The following is a 20,000-nucleotide window of genomic DNA, read 5'->3' on the forward strand; positions in this document are numbered from 1 at the left end:
GACGGTAGCAGTAACAGGAAAAGTCGTTTCAATATTGGGTCTCAGCTTCGTATCGATGTAAAGTGGTTTATTCAGGTCAGCTTTAACAGCATCTCCTTTGCCTGGAATCTGCTGTGTTTGTTCTTTCATGGCTCTGTCCCTGGCAGAGAGAGCAAGGGCTAGTGGTGAGTTTGGATCTAATAGCTTTCCTGTGACCGGGTGAACGTAATTATCTGAGCTGGGTGCGTTTGTGGACTTAGCTGCCACTGTACTGTTGTCAGTACCTTTCGTTTTGGACGAAGCGTTTAATGTCCTTGAATCACTCTGATTGCTGGGTTCGCTGCTATTAAAAAGATTTTCAGGCTCTCTAGGTGCGGGAATCGGAGACGGCGACATCAGCTGCCTGAACCCATCTTCACCACTAAACACCGTGTCGTCGGTAAATTTGGATTGCCTCATGCGTGGTGTTGGCGGTGTTAGTCCAACATCCTCATCTCCTAGGTCTGTGGAAAGGAAGGCTGGGGAATTCCGCCTTGCTTCCAGCCTTTTTTCCCTGTCCCTCACTGCTCCGGCGATGGCTGCTGCGAACGGGCTGCTGACACCTAAGCTGTCGTCGGGTCGGAGCTGCCCGGGTTGCTCTGAAGACTGCGGATCGATTTCCATGCTGCTCCCTTGGCTGCTCTTCCCGCTGCTGCTGGTGGATGGCTCTTTCACGATGATCGTCGGGATCGGGATGGAGCAGGTCTTCTCCGGGCTGTCTTCAACGTTGGATTGCTTCACCAGCATCCCCTTCCTCCTGGCTGGTTTGGCCGGCACGTAAACCGCTTTGCTGGCGATCTTCCCAACCTCAGAATAAGGGTTTTCTGGCATCTGACCCCTCTTGTTCCTGAAATTTGCCTGAGACGCGGCGCTCCGACTGTACAGGTCTTCAGAGTCCAGAGAGTATCGGTCCAGTTCTCGCCTGTAATAAATCCCTTTGTCCCTTATCATCGTTCCCACATTCTCAGGCCTCACCAAAGAAATTTTTGAACCTGAATTCTGATTAAACGGAGGTTTGATAGTTCCATAGCTCCTTGACGTCGGGGATTTGGGAGAGTTGTACAGAGAGGGAGAAGGGGGCGGCGGTGAAGGAGGTAAGGACTGTGGTGGTGGTGGGATATCTTCAGAGGTGTCAGGCATCGAAAGACTTCTGGTAAACTTCAGCATAGGAGGAGCCAAAAACTGCCGTTCTTCCTCTGTTATTCCTATAAAACAGAAGGTATATTTAGAACACTGTCTGCCATAGGCATCCCTCATATTGCATTTTTTCTGTATCCAACCCAAAACGCCAGGGTGCATTTCACATGACACGAGGCACATGCAAAACTACGAAAAAGGTCTTTCGGTTGATTCCTACCATAAGCAGTTTTTTCTTGCTGAACTTCCAGAGACCCAGATGCCAGAATTATAAAGGATACTACAGAATTTTAATTAAACTGATCATTGATGTGTAGGAAAATGTTTTGGTTTTATGTATTATCAAGGTAGCTGTAGAGAAGCACATTTTCTTTGAAAATTATTGAACAGGGAAGACATTCTGTGCAGCAGAGTGGCTTATGCCTTGCTTTAGCACTCTCTAAATGCATTCCATAATGCGACTTAGGAATCTAATGAATTTTTAAGATGCATTTGAAACTTAGCAAAGGGACTGCAAAGATTCTATTGGGGAAAAAAACCAGAATGTTTCATTTCAAAAGATGACATTACTTTGTTACAAATACGGCTTTTAACATAAATAAACTGGCTAATATTGGGATAATTCAGATGCTAATTTTACATCAGCATAATGCGTTTCTAAATTGATAAATATCTCTATTAAGATTACCACCAAGAACAAATCAAGTCAAAATTTGGCCTGCTCTTTTTTTTCTCTTTTGCAAAATCACCTATTGATATCATTTGGAATGAAAAAGAGGCAAATTTTATTCAATTTGATCAATAGGGATCCCTTTGTAGGCTACACAACGTTATGGCACTTTTGCCTCAATAATAAAGAAGAAAATAATAACATTTTGCCTTAGTAATGCACTGCAAAAGACTTGTACTGATCTTTTTCTTTCCCCTCCTCACTGCCTTTCCTTGTTAGAGGGAACATTCTAAAGAAAGGAATTGAATTATAATTCCATAATACTTGCCTACTGCCATCAAAGAACAATGTGGAAATTATAGCATCTAACACACAAACTTCTTTTTCCATGAACTTTGTATAAAAATTAAACAGTCATTCACTGAGGCAAAGATGCTGGAGAAATATGCTTTAGGAAAGAAGCAAAGTTACTAAAAGCATGTGATTAATGCACAAGCAAACCATATATGAGAAGCATTTTACCTATAGATTTTTGTCTTCTCATTGTACCCCGAGGTATACCCAGAAAAGGACCTTGAGGACTCCCCGGTACAGTGGGCGTCATCACAGCAATACCCTGTCTCTCATACATGGACTACAAAAAAGCAAACAAAAAACCCCACAAGCATTAAAGCATGCAAGTCTTTCTCTCACATGTAAACAGCTCTTCTGTCATATCTGCCAAGCCGCTATCCCTTTTTCTAAGGTATTATGTTGGGGAGGAGGAGAAGAGAAAGGGAAAGCTGGGCTTTATTTAAATGCTATTAAAACACGCCGTCAGCATCCCAGCAAGGAGCTGAGGAACATCACCTGAACCCCACCGCACTCCACTGTCCCTCCTTGGACGTCATCACAAAACTTCATTTACTGCCCTAGAACAGCCTAAATTGCCTTCCAGCCCCAGCAAAGCGCTTGTTGTACCAGGACTGATGCTCTTTTGGAGGGGTGGGTAATGGAAACATATATCCAAAATGCAATAAAACCAATTATTTTTTCATATGCGAAGTTTTGTAAGAGCAAATTCTGCAATAGAGTAATCAGGTTTCAGAGCTCTGGAGTTTAAATTTTTAATACGTGCTATAGTATTAATGTCAATTCTTCCCTTACAAATCATCATGCATTATTTAATCAAGATATTATACATGCCATCAAGAATAATAAAAAAAAACCTGCAGTAGGAGAAACTCTCACATTAGTGGGAATTGCGTGGCTGCACCAGCTCTGGTGTTGGAACTGAACTAGCGTACCTTGATTTTCAGCAAAGCTTTATTAGCTAAGGTTTAGTGTCGTACTGACACCTTCAAGCTTAGAATTTGCTGGCATCTCACCAGCTCAGATTTTGGGCAGAACAAATTTGTATCTGTTTGAATTACAACATTGTCGATGTGACGGTCTCAGAATAATAAGGATATAATGAGAAAAGTTTTATAGGGGTATGTAGGCTCTTCTTTTAAAAAAATTATTAGGAGAAACAGAGCAGATTATGCCTTAATAAGGTAATAAAAGTAAAATGAGCATATAAAGCAACGTTCGTCGATTAGTTTCTGTTTTATGCCCTGCATGCTGCCAAAAGGCTCCCTCCAAAGAGTTTCAGAAATGAAAGCAGTACTTCATAGCTACCACTCACATTCATATCTGTAGCTGAGGGAAAACATCTACTAGAAGGCCGCTGTTTAATAGTTGCCACTCTTGAGTCCACAGTTGCATTGTCTGCAATTCTTGATGGCTTGGAAACTGGTACTATTTCATCCACCTTATCTGTAATATAAAAGTATTCAGTAAAATAAATATCGTTTGTCCAAAAAAAATGAAACTTTAATTATTGCAAGGTCAAAGGAAGAGATTTACTTTTCAAAAAAATGCAAAGAAAAAGGTTTTTTGGCAATTTAACAAGGCAACGCTTGAGCATCGTAAGTCGTGCAAGCCGAGCACTTTTTATTGCTGCTACATAGCATGCATGCTTTAGTTTTAAGCCTGCATGCATTTAATGTTTACTTAGTGTGACTCGAAAAACAATCCTCTTCTTCAAACCTTCAAAATGTGAAGGGAGAATATCTATATAGAAATGGAAAGAAGACCTTTAGAAAAAATGAATCTGTACAGCACTGTTTCAAATAGAGATAAGCAGACTGTACTTAGTCATCAAAATTTCAGTGATATTTTGGACAATAATAAGTGTTCCAGAAGTGCTCTTTTATGCCTATTTTCCTTAAGTAATCACATCCTAATTGATTGACGCTCTTGGATTATTAGATTAGCATCAGTAACTGCATCATTGGTTTAAACGAAACTTTGATATGTATTTTATATTTTAATAACTGCACAGTCTGGGAATGTATTTAGTTGTGGCCAGAAAACGACCAAATAGGCGAAGTCCAAATCTGAATGAGAACTTCAACATTTGAATTGGGGATTCTGATCTACCATATGACACGATGATAGAATATAGCGGAAACTTTAATCGAGATCTTGTGAAGTTTAGAGTGTTAGTTTTAGCCCCGTCTTCAACTTTGGTCACAAGTAAGTTTCATCAGTACTTACTACATAACGTTACTCCCTCAGACTGAAGACCTCAAAGTACCATATAATCAACTAATTAGAGCCTGACAGCTCCTTTATTGCCACTTCTATGAAACTGAGGCATGGAGAAATTAAATGACTAGCCTAAGCTAGCAGAATAGTTCGATTTTTGAACCTGTACTAGAATCCAAACTTGAATCATACCAACAGGTTTCCTTACTACACCTTCCATTGCACAGACTGCACTGTGTCGTGTTAATTTAGTGTCTTTTGCTTTGAAGTTCCACCAAAGTAAGGATTAGTTATATAGCCTGTGGTATTTATGTGAGCAAAATACCTGAGCCTGGCTCCTGGGCTTCCACAACGTGAGTCAGAGCAATGTCACTTTTCAGCAATTAGATCCGTCTCCCAACTGATTGATTATTTGCTTTGGCAAACAAGGGTAGCTACTTCATTAGGATACCATAGACTTAAAAAAAAACACCCAACCCAGGTTTTTGGTGGTCTAGAGGTTGTGTTACTATGCCAAGGATCAGACTGGGGGATTTAAGCTTTACCTCTCACTGGAGAGCAGCTCACTCAAGGCCCTGGATATGGATATGGATGGGAATAAGGCAGGAGGAAAAGAGCTTTTGATCCCTCTAAACAGTAGACCTGGCTGATGCAAGGATGATATTTTAAATGGGAGAAGAAGAGAGGGAAGAACTTTTAGCCTCCTGGTTGGGATGAAGGTTGTCCTAGAAGTGGATATTTCAGTGTCACAGGGGGTCAGGGAGCAGGCAGGAAAGGTTGAACAGAACCAGTAAGCTGAACACTGTTGAAAACTGTCTCACAAGAGTAGTGTTGCTGTTTCTTTTTCAACTGAAGTTAGCATTCAATTCTTTTCATTGGTCTGCTTTATTTTTTAATGTGTTTTAAATCATCCAGTGGAAGGAGAAAAGGAAAAAAAAAATTCTTAAAATCATCACATGTATTCAAAAATAAAACAAACTTCAAGTCACATTTCATAAGATTTCGTAATACAAACTGTGAAATTCTGAAAGAAAAAAATAGCTGCACTTCTGCTCAGCAAAAGGCATCAGAAAGCAATGGTGTAACCATGAGCATTTGACCTATACAGCAAAAATATGGCTAGACTGTAGAATCGTACTCGGGGGATCTATCACCAAGAGCTTCAACCGGGCAGAGATTTCCTGTTAAGTCTCTCCCACCCTTCTTATCGTCCCAGAAGCCAAACAACTGGTCTTTGGGATACGGAAAGAAGGAAGTTTTGGAATTGAAGCACTAGGTACTCAAACTCCGTAAATAAGAAATATAAATATACCACGTAAGAACTGATCCCCTCTAATTTTAACAGACACATGTAACCATATACCCATTCAGACAACAAAAAGCTACAGGGAAAGAGCGATGAGGCTATGACAGACACTTGAAAAGCATGAAAATATTTGTTTGGGGATGAAACATATACACCCTCCAACTGCATTGATTTTGCTAGACAATACTCCAAGTCAGATCCTGATTTTGGATCTGACCAAAATATCAGTTGGTACCCGTTCTTAATACCATCTACTGTTTCCAGTTGGAAAAAACCCTTCGTTTTGCATAAGTTTATTGCAGGTTTCTTGTCTGTAGACAGGTTCTCAGTCCTTCTCACCCTATAGCTGCTCCCATTCAGGTGGTGCTTTATGCTTTGCCAAGTCTGCCTGGAGCACTTAGAAAAGGGAGAGGAGAGCAGGTTAAAGCTGAAGCTGCTTTGCAAGGAACTCTTTAGGGGTTCCTTGCGTTGTGTTTCCAACAGTAGCACCGCTACATCTGCGCAGCTGCTTCTTTTGCTCTACTGCCTTTGATCAGAAAACCAAGGTGGAGTGGAGGTTGCCATTTTAAAACTACAACGATAAATTGGAAGCTACAGAAGCAGCCAGCGTGTGGAACGAGATTCATTCTAAATGGCAGCAGCTACATGGCGGGTCCTGCAGAATATGACAAAATCTGAGCACCTGGCAGCAAACGTACCACGCTTTGGAACTGAAAGCACTGTGTAAAATAAAAACATTCCCACTGTATTATCAGACGTGCTAATTAGGCCAAGAAAATGAACTGGCTCACTTGTATTTAGCTGCATTCAAACTCATTCCAAAGAAATAAGACGTAAGCATACTGGGACAAACTTTCAGTTGCCTTTGGCTTCCACTAGGCTGTTCATATCCACAGTACCAGTGTGCAAACCATGTATGCACCAGAAACACACGTCCAAAAGGCCGCACATACTGGAATAATTTGTCAGGCTCGCTAATCGGCTCCTCTCCCAACCTCCTCGTGATCTTAAATACTCTGCAGCATGCATTTCTCGTACCAATGAGAGGGGAATCTCACAAGCTTGCGTTGGAAATTCTCTGAGGATACCTTTACAAACAGCTTTAATAAAAGAGGCATAAAAAAGTGACAGAACGGGTGCAAAAATTTGTACCCAGTGTATAGAGGTGTGTCGACAGCGTGGCCAAGGAAGAACGCCTCCAATGGAATTCTTAAAAGGAACGCAGCTGGACGTAGGTGGAAGGGAAGAAATATTCCATAGTGGAAAAAGCCTACGTTGGAGGTTGGCCATGCCAGCTGCATTTCATCGGTAAACCAGTCATTTAGCAAAGTACAGCCACAAGCACGCACGCACACACACTCATAAGGGAAAAAAAATGTGGCTGACTGGTAGAATAACAAAATACTATCTGCTTTATTTTAAATAACCTCAGTCTTGCAGAAAGAAGAGTCTATGGCTCACTGGACAGAGAGCACAGCTCTGTTGTTAACATAGAAGAGGATTTTTAGGCCTACAATTATTCTCTAGTATTTGCCAGAGGAGGAATTCATCACTGCTTTGCCGTATAAACTCTTCTGAACCTTTACGAGAAGTTACAATGGTATGTTGAGAGTCAAACACAGGAGCCATGCTACACCTGTGATAATTAGTTACCACCGCTCAAGGGGCTCCTGGTCAGAGCATCCTTTCGGAGAACTGTCAGGGATACCACATGGATAAGCCAGTCTGATGCCTCTGCATGCATATAGCAATTTGAGTGCCACTATATTAAATTCCCCCGAGAGAGGCAGCACCAACAGATATAAAATAATTTATTGCAAAAGTGCGTTTCCATCTGCCCTGTGGGTTATCAATTGCACCCGTGCTCTGCTCAGGGTGCCAGCCCTCAGGAAATTAGATGGCCTAAAGGCACAGAAAGGAGTTGCATTTTATCAAACATGTAGGTCGTCTCTGATGAAAAGCTCTTAATCACAGACATAGGAGCACAGTACCCAACAGCATGTCATGACTTTTACATTCTCAAGAGGTCTGGCTGCTAGGCAAGTGGCTTTTTTTTGTTTCTTAAATAATTAATATCTGTGATAATTACAGGGGACAGTCTCCTCCTAATAGATTTGTTGCAGGAGAGGGCTCTTATCCCCGTAGAACACATTGCTTAGCGACTCCTCTTTCAAATCCCCAGACTCTCTCAGAGGAAAAATTATAATGCTGCCCATCAAACCACCAGATCCATCATAAAAGGAACTTTGAAAATGAGAGTCAGGTGCCTAGATAGATCTGGTGGCACGCCACTATACAGGCCCCCAAAAAGGTAAATATGAGGTATGATCCTGGCAACATTACTTATTGTACGACATAGCCAAGACATGTGGATTAGCTCCACCGAGGGTCTTAGAAAGTGAGTTTGTGAGACCCACAGAGGATAAGAATGATCATGATCCGGTACAGGCTAACCCCAACACCTCAGGCTGGCATGCCAGAAACACCAGGCAAAGACTGATCGAACACAGTTTTGGAGGCGAGTATTGCCAAGACCTGTATACTTACCACCAAGTCCAGAATGCTTGCTCAGAGGGGGTGGGATAATGGAGAAAGAAAACTCAAAAAACAGCTGCCTCAAGAAATGACTTGTATTTGTAAGAAAAGCAATGAATGCCTGGCACAGAGTAAAAAAATGCTCGTATGAAGTTAAAGTGAAAGAACAGAGGCAAATGTTCTTCAAATACCAGCAGCACACATCGTTAACAGTGCAAATATAAACTACAAAATGTTAGACTAATCTAGTCAGCCAGAATACAATGTTAGCCAATGTAGGAAATGGTTGAAATTCTGCCACTGATGGCCTTATGGCTAAGAATTAAAAGGACAGGCACATTAAAAAAAACCCTAAAAATCCTATGGTGTGGTTATTTTTTCTTCCCTCCCCCTTTTGCCTGGCGTGGAGGCATGGGCAACGAGGCCCTCTCGGTTATGGCTCTCTGCAGCCGGCCACTGCGACAAGGCAGGGTGGCCTGCGGTGGTTCTCGAGAGTCGCTCGTCCCTTCGGCCCCTGGTAAGCACACAGTGGAGGATGCCACTGCGTCCTCACCGGTCCATGTCGAGGCACAGGTTAACTCGACATGGGGGGTGGCTCTTTGGGAGATGCGTGTTTCAAGGACCTGCGTCCTTGGCTGCTTGAGGAAAGCTAAAATCTCTGACAGGTAGTTATGGATGGCTCTTGTGGAGGTAGCCACAATGCCCAGCTGCAGCTCCATACGGCCCATGGACTGCGACATGAGACCCATGGACTGTGCATGCTCCCTCTTGATATTTTCCAGCAGCTGCACAATCCTACTGTTGGTTTCCATCAACAGCTTCTCTCCCTCTGTTAGTTGGGGCTGCCCTCTCCAACCCCGATCCCTAGGGACAGGCTCAACACCGCGGTTCTCTTCATTCATCTCATCATTGCCCTCCTCCTCAGGAGAGTCACTTTCAAACTGAGGAGTCCTACTGAGTGACTGATCCCCGGGAGACTGTATGTCCATGGTACACTCCGGAGTCCGCGCCGGCGTTTGAAATCCCTCAAAATCCTCCCCAACGTTGCTGTGCGTTTCAGACGAGGACAACGGCCACTGCCAGCTCTCTGTGGTCCTGGCCGGCGAGTCTTCGTCAGAGGCAGGCACCGAGGATTCCTGTTCTTCGGCCGGCGTGGACGGCGAGCTCCCTCGGTGACGGCCGGCTTGCCCCGAGGATCCAGGAACCTCCCCATCTTGTTCCCCAGTGACATCTGGCAATCAAATAGAGGAGCAACAACCACTGTATCTGAGGCCAGGTAGATGGAGGTATCTACATGCATTGGACAACACATAGAAAGAAGCCAGTTGGGAAGCCAGAGTGTATGTGTTTGGGCAAACGGAAGGGCGGACTAAAGTTTAGTGACTGCATTGGGCACGTGGCAGTTGACATTATTAACTGCTTTTGGTAAAAAAAAAATGCACACTGTCCTGTACCCAGAACACACACAGCCATGCTGCATCCCACGGCAGGAACTACCAATTCACCTCATCGTGACTGTGACAGGCAATGGCAGTGACCCTAGCGAGAAGCTCACCTATGCACTGCAGTGGTGTCAGTCAGAAATCCCTGGGCCAAGTGTCCAATTGAGCTTCCTGGGGTGCCAGATGTGCTCCACCACTGGCTGAGGGCAGCCCTTTTTGTTGTTCTGAAGCACTGCTGGCTATCTTCGCTTTTGTCCGACGTCTCACGTCATCCCCACCCCCAGTGCGCTCTCTCCCAAATCACTGCTGCAGCACGACGGTGGCCGTCCCCAGCATGTATCCCGCGAGCAATGCCCTCCCCAACATTCGCCGGATTTTCTTGTTCTTTTCTCTAAACACTAGGTAACGCTATCTGAGGGCATTGCTCGCCAGGATCTCATCGTCTTCTGAAAACAAACTTAATTTTGTCCTCCCCTTGCTACCTCTTCCCTTGCCTGAGGGCACATGGTGGTAACCTGGGTGCAAGTGTTTCCCTGTGGCAGCGTAGTGTGCAAAGAGGCATCATCATGGATCTTAAGGAGGAGGATATGATGTTTGTGCTTAGTCTAAATCCTCCCCTACTCCCAAGTGCTACAGATGGCCAAGCTTTTTGCACCCACAGTGATCACTGGCTCGTAGTAGAGCATGATCTGCCCAGCGCCTTCTTGATTACACAAGTAACTCTCAGCCTTTCTGTGCTTTAGATAAAAAAAATGAGTCCACTTTGGCTTTTTGGGGGGGACAATTTGGTCATCAGAAATTAATCTGGGGCGGTCTGGCTAAAATGTTGCAGTAAGGTGGCCCAAAGAACCCGCATTTCTCGTACTCAGGCAAGGGATATGTGAGAGAAGCGCTGTTGTCGGTCCGACTGTGACCTGAACAGCAGCGTCCGACTGTTGCTGGTTGCCAGTGCTGCTCCCGCTATCAGGGGTCTGAATGCCAGATCCGTGTCATGTCTGTTCTCTGGCATGAAAAATGTTATTCTTTAAGGATCAATTTCTGCTCTATGAAATACTCGATATGCTGCTCTTCGGACCTCAGTTAGAAGCTGTAAGCTTCCATCTGGAAGGCGTTGCTGAGGTCATGTTAAATGATACTTCTAGTTCTGTTTATGAATCAGGGCTTTTTGGATTGATTTAATTTTTTTTTTTTTTTTTACAATTTTATATGGTTTTAAATGAAAGCTCCTTCTGATAGACCCAAGGATCCCTCCTCCTATATATCCATCCCTCTCTGTCCTGATCTGGCACTCATTATTTCTGCACCCAAGTGCCTCCAATATTATACTGCTCTAAAAGGAATTCTTTATGGCTTGATATAATTATAATTTTTTAAAATGCTGAAATAATGGATATTATTTGTGCATTTAGCATATTCACTACTTCAAAGTATTCACATTCAAAGTATTCACATTCTGTCTGTGCCTGGCTGGACTGTCCAGTTGCATGTTTTATGGAAAGTGAGGATGAGATTGTATTTGTAAAAAGGTATGAGCTCCTTATGAAAATGAATCTGGGGGACAAACTGTCATGCAATCATTGGCTCTTCCACTCCATGGAGATTTGAAAGGGACTGTATATCAACTTAACTGTAATAACTGCTTCTTCCTTTGCAATTCCTGTCCCCCTTTGCTAATACAGCCATAGCTGCAAGCCTTCATTAACAAATCTCTCTTAACAACTATAGTGTAGGACCATGAAATGATTTCTCTGCATTTTCCTACTTGAGTACACATGAAAAAAGAACAGAAAAAACAGGGGACCTACTTTTACCACACATAGCAAACACACATTTCAGTTAAATTCTACGGAATCAGAGAAAGATAAGGGATCATATATATTCACTCTGGTAGAGCCACTGGTCATACAAAATCTCTTTGCATTTCTTTTGAGATGTCATCAGAAAATTCCCCATATTTGAAAACTCCATTTTTCTGACAAGTGTTCTAAACAGAGCCCAACTAGCAATTGGTAATAGAACCAAACTAAATTAGAAGCCAAAAACTGAAGTAAAACAAAATAAAAAACTCCAAACCCCACATTAATGTATGAATATTTCTGTAAATAGTATCGCTGAGTTTAGTTTCTTCAGATTCAGGGGGATTGTAACACTTTTGTTATTTGTGCATGTTTACACATTTGCCAGAGGCTTGCAAAGAAAAGTTTCTATGAAAAGGCATTACCAATTTTTGCAAAGCTCCTAATTCTCTAAGAAAATTCACCATTTTGTATCCATCTAAGCAGTTATTTTCAGCCTTTCGGAGCTGAAAGAACAGCATCTGGCATAGGTGGCCAATGACACAAATGACAAAGGGTACAAGCAAACTGTCTGTGAAAAACCATGGGGAGAAAGTTAATTGTGGAAACTATTGGCGAATACTTATGAATAATGAATACATTCACAGGTTTTAGGATAAGTTTGTTAACTTGACTAGCAATGAAAAGGAGGAATATGTATAGCTGTGATTATTCATAACAAAGTGTTCAACAACTCTAATAACTCCAGTTGCATGAAGGTTTGTGAAGCATTGATGTGGGACATGGGGAAATCGAGGCTGCACTATAGACGTGGCCTTACATGGGTTTTCATTCACTATGGGGCAATGTTGGGAAAACTGCCTGAAGGTCAATGACTGACACCACTTTGATGATTGTGACAGTCTCTGCCCAATAAATCCATTCCTTGATGACCAAAGGTCACCCTAAAATCCAAGCAGAACTTGGTAAGTTGATGGCACCAGAGGTTGGGTTGGTGCTGTGGAAAAAGTGTGGCAATTACAGGAGGGGCATTGGAAAACTTGGTTTGGCCAGAAACTGTCCTAACCGGCCAAAAACTGTCCTTATTGGCCAAAGAAGAGGCTGACTGCTCTGCCCAGCTGCCAACAGTAGGATTAAAGCTGGCTGAAGGAGTTCCCTCAGCTTTGCCTTCACCTCATTTCCTTGGCAAAGGGGGGACTTCTTAAAAAAAAAAAAAAAAGAAAAAGAAAAAGAAAAAGAGAGGGCACTGAGATTTTCAAGTCAAAATCGGCTTTGGACCAAACTATACATCAAGATGGTTGATCTTTCTTAGCCATCAATTGGCTAAAACCAAAAAATCTCTCTTAAATCCAAGCTTTAAATACAGTGGGTACAAGGAAGCACAGCTGGCTTCCTTAGGTGTGAAGTGAAGAGGTCAGATGCCCTGATCTTTCTAGTTGTTTCCACCTTACACACCATTCCTACATGAAGCATTTTGCTTACATTGATATATAAGACTTACAGGCAAAATAGGTCACTTCTGGCTTCTATATATATATTTATACCTAGTGATACTGGCCAACAAACTGGCAGCCTCCAAAGCTGTGACTTGCTTCATGTTCCTGACCTCATGTCCCTTGCTCTGACATGGCATGACTCCCTTTTTGATCCTCAAATGACCAAGGGGATCAGAAAGGAGTACGCATTTGGGCTAAAGGAAATAAAAACTTCTGGAAGTCAGTGACCCGCTGCACTTTAGTCTTTGATCCCTGTGAGTCCTATGCAACTCTTTCCAAAAGCCACACGGGACTCACAGGATTCTGAAGAGTTTGTTGTTTTACCTCACTGATTCGGCTGTGTTTGAGGAAAAAATGAGACCTGTTATTAAGGTGGTCCACTTAACTGTAACTAGTGAACCTACATCAAAGTCCTGGCTGTCTTCCTTTCTTTCCCGTTAGACAGGTCCTCTGTTTTGGCAGCAAAGGTCGTAGCCGGCTGCCTGGACGGGTGTTTGCACTGGGCTGGTACGGAGCTTGGTCTGATGTGGTGGTTCAGCAACTGCTCCTGGTGGCCACAGGAGAACTGCTCCAAGTTTTGTGCCTGCAAGTTTGCCCCATCCTGTTCTGAACATGGTGATTAGAAGCCAGGATTATGCCAGCCTTTAGGTTCATGGATGTGTCCATCACTCTGGAGCACTGCTACACCGTTCTGTCTCTTTGCACCACAACATGCGACACCAGTGAGAGTCCTTTAAGTTTGTTGTTAGACATATTCAGGATCGTAGCAATTATTGCGTTAAGATACACAGAGAACCGAACAGTCGATTGAGCTGTAGGGATAGAGGACTGAGACAGAGGCCAAGAACAGAGCAGGGCTTTGGATATAGACAAACTTTAGAGACATCAGAGGTATTTGTTTAACTTTCGTTCACTGAAGAACATTTGAGATTTATGCCTGCGTCGTGCCTTACCTGCCACTTGGACTGGCAGTTGATCCCTCCCCTGAGATGTGCTGCTCTTTAAGAATCCCTCCTTTTGAAATCCCACCATTTCTGTTTCACCTCTGCTACCGGATCGTTGCCTTTTCCATTACATTTCCATTTCAGACGCCCCACCAGTGGAGCTGGACGTGAGGGGTGGGGGTACCGTCTTCCTGCTGACAAGTAGGTGGAGACGTTCCTTGGCCACACCAAGTGGGCCAGGAGCTCAACAGCAGCGGTACCACAGCTGGGGAGCCTCCTGGGACCTGCCTCTGCTGCTCTGGACCTGGGCCTCTGCCTGTATCTGCATGATGCCTCCTGGGCTGGGTGCATTTTTCAAACTGCTTAGGTACCAAGGTGATAGATGCCTTGTAAATACCTAAGATAGATACAGACAGAAACTGTACCAGGCGCCATCGGTTATGCAAAACTTCACACAAAGCCAATTGCACCTACGCGCTGTAGCATCACCCACCTTTTCTAGCATCTGCAGGCAACCACAGTCAAATATTGGGCACAAGTGTTTTTCCTTTTGCAAAGTGATGGGAATCACAGGACATTCGTTCTTCGTTGGTGTCAACAGGTCTGGGCACGTAGCCCTTAATGTCAGATACTGCATATGCACAGATTTTGTTCCATCGCCTTCCCTAAATACGAGTTTGCAAGTTTAGTTTAATTTCTTTCGTAAGCTGATAGAATTTGTTTCCTTGTCAATAGTCCACAGAGATCAGTTATATAAGCAATAACAAAACTAAAGAGGTAGTCTTAATGTGTGCTTATGAGAAAAGTATGGATTAGGTTAAACTACATTAAAATACAGCTGTGGTGTTGCATTTATCCTATGGATTAATTCTTTAAACGTATTTTATTTTTAACTATAAGTAGCTTGTTTTTAGAATAATAACATGAGCAATTATGTGTATAATTATCAGTTTGCACATATGAAAAAAAAAAAGGCAACTAAAACAAGTAGGTGCACTTATTTACATTGTATTCCTTTTACATTTTTGTCACTTCCCATATATATATATATATATATATATTCAAAAGACCTTGCCCTGCTCAGTTAGTAAAAGAACAGCTGGGAAGTTACTTGATAGATACTTCAGGGTGAATATCTGTGGGTGGGGGGAACTATGTAAAGTATAATTTGGACAAACCACATATGGGAATCTAGACAACGCTTTCAAAGAAGCAGATGACCAAAATTCTAGAACAGTTTTCCAGTACTAATGGGGCGGCAGCAGAAAGATGAGAACCTGCTGATTTCAAAAGAGAGGTTGATCAGACCATAGACGTTCTTATCATAATGTTTTATGTCATAGAAGCAATTGTACTTGATGAACAGATCTGTAGTGCCCTGGGGACAAACAGGTGACTCCTATTTGTAGATGGTTAAAAAAGGATCTCTGTTATATTAGCTATATTTTTGAAAACTACTGTCTTTCTTTTTAGCTATAAAATTTCATGAAAGACCAAAAGTAAAGTATAACTAGGCCTTCAACATACTGCTGAGAATGAAAAGGCTAACCTTAGCTAAAGCATTGTTTCAGAGTAAGAATGTTAAAGGTTAAGATTTAAATCCAGATTTGTTGTTTATGATCATATTTAGAGGAAAGAAACGACAAGTTCAGCCTACAGTTGTCATGCAAATGCATAGTTAAAAACATAAAGTGACGGAATGGTTTGAGGTTTCATTTAGACAATTAGGCTAATCCTCATAAATCTGCCACCATGAGCACATTTTAATCTAGAATTAATTTCTTCCAGCCCCACCCCAAGTGAACAATTTGCAGGATTGTGCTTAAACCATAATGCCAAAATCACATATTTACCACACTGCAAACAAAGGCAGAGAATATTACTCTAGCAGTTAGCAGAACGAGGAAATAACGCAAGTGTTTTGCAATACAGTCAAAAGCATAAGCCATTTGAAAGACTTTCCTTCTATGAAAATTAAATAAAAATACGTGAATGTTCTCTGGGATACTATGAGCTCTACAAAGTACTAAAGTACACTAAAATTTAAAAAGTACACTAAAATTAAAAAAAATAAAAAAGAAGAAAAATAAATCAGTGAAACATTAAAACTGTTTAGTGACTAAAATTAATCATTCAGCATAGAGTATCTATAAATACCATTACATGATTTATGCAAATGATTGGTATGTACTCACAATAAAGAACTACCAAAACTTTCTTGAAAGAAAGTCTTATTTGTGTTTTTAGGGCTGAAAATACCTTCACGTTAGCACACGTAAATCACATTTACATAGTCACACCATCCAAAGTAATTTTAACGAAGGCAGGAAACTGATGCGCTCAAATTCTTTCTACAGATACAATTTTCAAGTACCAGCTCTTTAACAGTATGTTCAATTAAGGAAATAATGATACAGGCATTTAAAATGCACCTGCAATCCTGAAGCCTTATAATTCAGCCTACCTTGAAAGAGGAATGGTCATTGTCTAACAGTGGTTTCTGTTTAAGAACAAAAACAGAGAATATAGTCAATACCCACTCCTACCCTGCAAGCCAGGTGGAATTTAAGCGGCAATTTGATGTTCTGTTTAAGAGACAGCATTTGAAAATTTGGCCTAGCCACAAAAGAAAATCAACCGAAAGAAACCAAAAGGAAAGGTGGAGGACCTAAGACACTTGCAGCCTTCTCTGTTCTTGCACTTACTCTCACGCTTCCACAACAAGGGGAAAAACCAAACGAACTATGGTGAATTATCTAAAGACATTTATTTTAAATTCTGTTAGAAATTAATTAACATGGGTGTATGAACATTTGAAGGAAAAAAAGAGAAATAGCAGCAAAGGGAGTTTTGAGATGAGGGAGATAAGTCCTTCATCTCCCTGGCTCCTGAAAAAGAGAGAGAACACATTAAAAGTGTTGAAAATTTTTCCACTGCCCTAACTGTACCATATTGGGAAACACATGCAATTTTTACCGTTCCTCAAGCACTCATGATTTTGAATATGTGGTTAGATATCCAATTAATAATATCTGCATATAGCAAGGGATGCTCACGTAAGCCAACATATTTAATTCATCTGTTTCCAAACCCCACATTTTCTTTAACACTTACAATTCCTTTTCCAACTTCTTTTATACCATTGTCTTGTTTGGCTGATGCAGAAAGGTTTTGAAAACCTTTTCAATTACTGTCCTGTAGCAAAGAAAAACAAGTATCATGAAAGGGCGCTACGTACTCAAAAATCAACGGTCAAATTCAAAGTAATACTAGTGTCAATGAGGAGAACGCCCACAGAGAGGGTCAAGTGACCTCTGCTCAGGGTTCTCAAAATGTTAGTTGGAGCTGCCCACCTCATGCAACATAAACCCTGGTTTAAAGAAGCGTTTGGTACTGAAAGTTACCTGCTAATTTAAGATTCTGTGCCAAACGTTGCTTATCAGTACATTGCCAACTATAGGGCAAATTTTATTTTTCCAGCGGAAACCACAGGGTTAGGATTGTTTTTCTTGAAACATGGCGATTTGCATGGTTTTCTGTCGCAATACTTTTTGGTTACAGTGTTTAAAAGCACATATGTTGTAGGCAGGGTCCTAATCCTATGCTTTCTTACACCCCCCACAAGTCAGACTACAAGTCATAAAACCTGTAACCTTGCTACATCAACAAAGAAAATGGGGCCCATATTTTTTCACACATATACTTCGCAAACACCACCCAGAGTCACTGCTTTGTGCTTATGAAAAATGACAACCTGATGACAACCTTTTTCTCATTATTATATTGCTATCTCACTAGAATTTCAAATATGTAATACAAATCAATTACTTACAAGGATACCCTTCAATAATTCTTCATTAAGCCTGATGCCTCTTGCTCTCATCTTCTAATATACAGTGTCTGGTGAAGATCAGAAAACTTTCTTCCAACGTAGAAGCATTGGAGATGCTGGAAACTATCGAAGGAGTCGACGCTGTGAGTGCTGTAAAAGTTGCTTTGATGGTATTCCCATTGTTTCCTGCAGACAAATCTCCATCATCAACTCCACCACAGTGAAATACACAAATGAATTTTGAACCCAGACGTCTTTGTGAGCCGTTTCTTCAAACATAACATGACACCGTAAGGTAATCCGCTGTTTGGCATTCATTTATATATATTTGCTCTGCAATTTCATTGTTTCAGATGCCATAAGAATGTGCCACCTTTGAAACAATGGACAACAGGAATGGGATGAAGTGTGGATGCTAATTGCAGACAGAGCTAATAATATTTCTTTTGAATGCCATCAACTGATATTTTTCTATTCAAATGCCACTAAGCCTTGATGTCAGGTAACGATTTTCTGTGTTGACGCTATCACACTTGTTCTGTATCTCACAGGTGGTACTAGCATATATAAAGAGTTCAAAGGAGGAAAATCCTACATTTGTATTTGATGCTGCAGCCCACATCAAAACCCAAAGATCAGTATGAACACATATCAAGGGATTATTTTATATTGATTACCATTTCAAATCTAAAACCAAACAAACCACTCCCCCAGCTCACAACTGACACTGGTGTAACACTGTCAAATAATATTTGTTAATGTAGAAGAATTATTTCTCTTGCCATTCCCATTTCACTGTGAAAATCTAGCCTCCGCTATTCTTAATGTTGCACTTCCTCTTAAAAGATTTTTAGATTAGGTTTTTAAAATTAGACATTGTCCACTTCAGCTTTCACTGAAAATTCCAAATTGCTTACTGAATCAAACCCATTTCCCGGCAGTAGAGAAAGGTTAGGAGGATGGAACTTTTAAATCATATATCTAGACATTTGCAGATCTTAGTTTATGGATGGGTTCCTTAAGTATCCTATAATTTTAAAATTCTCCATCGACAAGAAGTTATTGATCAACAAGTCGAAACAAAAACTGAAGGAAAGACCCTTTAAACACAAGTTTTTCATGAGCCACGTAAACTTTTTATGAACAGAATTAGATTTATTATTTTAAAATATTAATTTGGAAACTCTAATGATATCTATTTTCTGTCTTGATGAAGAAAATTATGATCAAAATAATGCATTGGGTGTTTCATAAATTTTCTTCTTATGTGTTATTTTTAGAGTATTTTCAAATCTTCTTTTTAATTTGCTGCATGAAAGTTTTGGTTATTCTTCAGTATTAATGGGCTAACTACACTTTACCTAGTGCTGCTACAACTAACTGTTAGTTTACATGTTGCCATAACTTACTCATCCAACAATTCTTGAAAACCTACAAGTCCCAAAAGGAAAAAGAAGGCGTCTTTCCCCTCCCCGATATGCCACAAAATCCAGAAAACAGTTTAACGACTGAAAACACATCCCCTCCAAACACACGTCTGGAAGTCGGATGCCATCCCCTGCGTCAGCCAACTACTGCACACAGAAAGTCAGCGGCACAGATGATGCCCAGTTTACTTTTTAGTGATTTCTGCTACGCAACTGCAATAAAATGATAATACTGCCCATGCCATACTGCTGTGAACCTAAAGATCTGATTACCCATCTCTTCAGACACAAACGTAGTATCTTCTATCCCAAACATAAAAAATACAGCCTATGTCCTTCCCTTCTCTGACCCTCCTAATGAACCAGATCCCCTCTCAAAACACAACCAACAAAACCAGTCACACAGGACCACAAAAGTCATTATTTTCATCTTAATGCCTCCCTCACCTCTTAGCCAAAAGACTGAGCTTTTGGTTGACAGAAGATTCTACAATGACAACGTAAAGGTTTTTTCTTATATGCTGCCAAACCATATTTTTTCAGAAAAATACCAGTAGCAATGGGGTCTACACTGTCGTATTCTCTGAATGGAGGATGGAAAATATCACTAGCTGGAAACCCAGTGACCAGGAAAGAGGTCAGGAAAGAGCAGAAAATTAAAGAGTGGAAAATAACCCGATTTTGTCCCATTTAGCATTAAAAAGCAAAAGCTTCCCTGTTGAGAAAGGACACTGCCTACAGCCTGGCTTTCCTTTCCGTGACACTGAACTTGGTTGAGCAGCAGGACCAGGACATGGACTGTTTTATCCGCTACCACCTGGGGAGG

At 41.4% G+C, this 20,000-nt stretch overlaps 1 protein-coding gene across 1 annotated transcript in view; it reads right to left on the minus strand.

The window, feature by feature from the left end:
* Window positions 1-20,000, minus strand: part of SHANK2 (SH3 and multiple ankyrin repeat domains 2) — a gene marked incomplete at both ends in the record, with an annotated part of 273,237 nt that overhangs the window by 11,708 nt on the left and 241,529 nt on the right. The window contains 3 exons of the mRNA XM_082059244.1: window positions 4-1,223; window positions 2,327-2,459; window positions 3,492-3,622. Of these exons, the coding sequence (XP_081915370.1) occupies window positions 4-1,223; window positions 2,327-2,459; window positions 3,492-3,622 (1,484 nt within the window). The remainder of the gene's footprint in view (window positions 1-3; window positions 1,224-2,326; window positions 2,460-3,491; window positions 3,623-20,000) is intronic.

The sequence above is a fragment of the Streptopelia decaocto genome, assembly GCF_964273445.1.
Source record: "Streptopelia decaocto genome assembly, chromosome: 7".
Taxonomy (NCBI): Eukaryota; Metazoa; Chordata; class Aves; order Columbiformes; family Columbidae; genus Streptopelia; species Streptopelia decaocto.